General features: G+C 38.8%; 1 protein-coding gene across 1 annotated transcript in view; it reads left to right on the top strand.

The window, feature by feature from the left end:
* Window positions 1-658, top strand: part of DHX57 (DExH-box helicase 57) — a gene marked incomplete in the record, with an annotated part of 57,144 nt that overhangs the window by 8,606 nt on the left and 47,880 nt on the right. The window contains 1 exon segment of the mRNA XM_027773004.1: window positions 528-658. Within this exon segment, the coding sequence (XP_027628805.1) occupies window positions 528-658 (131 nt within the window).

The following is a 658-nucleotide window of genomic DNA, read 5'->3' as shown; positions in this document are numbered from 1 at the left end:
CCTCTCTGGTCAAATTGAAATAAACAAATGAATAAATAAATAAATACAATTAAATAAAATAATTTTTTAAAAAGAGTATATATAAGGCACTTAACATAATACTTGGCATGCAATAATGACTGATAGATAAATCTTTTTTTTCTTTTTTTTTATTTAGAGATATTTTGCTATAGAGTGGGTACACTCACTGGAGAGACAGAGAAAGAGAAACAGAAAGGAAGAAATTACCCCCAGGGGGATGGCCATGTCACAGTCCCTTCTCCATTTTCCTCTCAGGATTTTGGGAACACACACACACGCACTTGGTGTGAGATTCAAGCTGTCAGATCCAGGACTCGAACCATGGTCAACCATGTGGGGGTCCAGAGACATCACTATTACGCCATCTGTTGGTCCCATGCCTGATAAATATTAACTGCCATGATGTAAAATTAACAGCTCAGCAAATGATTAAATCAGTGACTGAAGAGTATTGATTAAAGTAAGTAGAAATTAATATCTCACATATGAAATATTACCTTGGCTAGAAAAGGCATTTCTGGGGAGGAGGAAGATGACGAGCCTGATTGTTGCGATGATGAGCAGTACTGGTCAGCTGGACAAGAACCTTACCTCGTTCCCGACTCTGATTCTTGGGAATGTGCTGGCTCTGCCCCAG

Source organism: Tupaia chinensis, unplaced genomic scaffold (genome assembly GCF_000334495.1).
Source record: "Tupaia chinensis unplaced genomic scaffold, TupChi_1.0 Scaffold000317_1, whole genome shotgun sequence".
Taxonomy (NCBI): domain Eukaryota; kingdom Metazoa; phylum Chordata; class Mammalia; order Scandentia; family Tupaiidae; genus Tupaia; species Tupaia belangeri.
The sequence above is the reverse complement of the archived record's forward strand: the minus strand, read 5'-3'. Positions and strand labels throughout refer to the sequence as shown.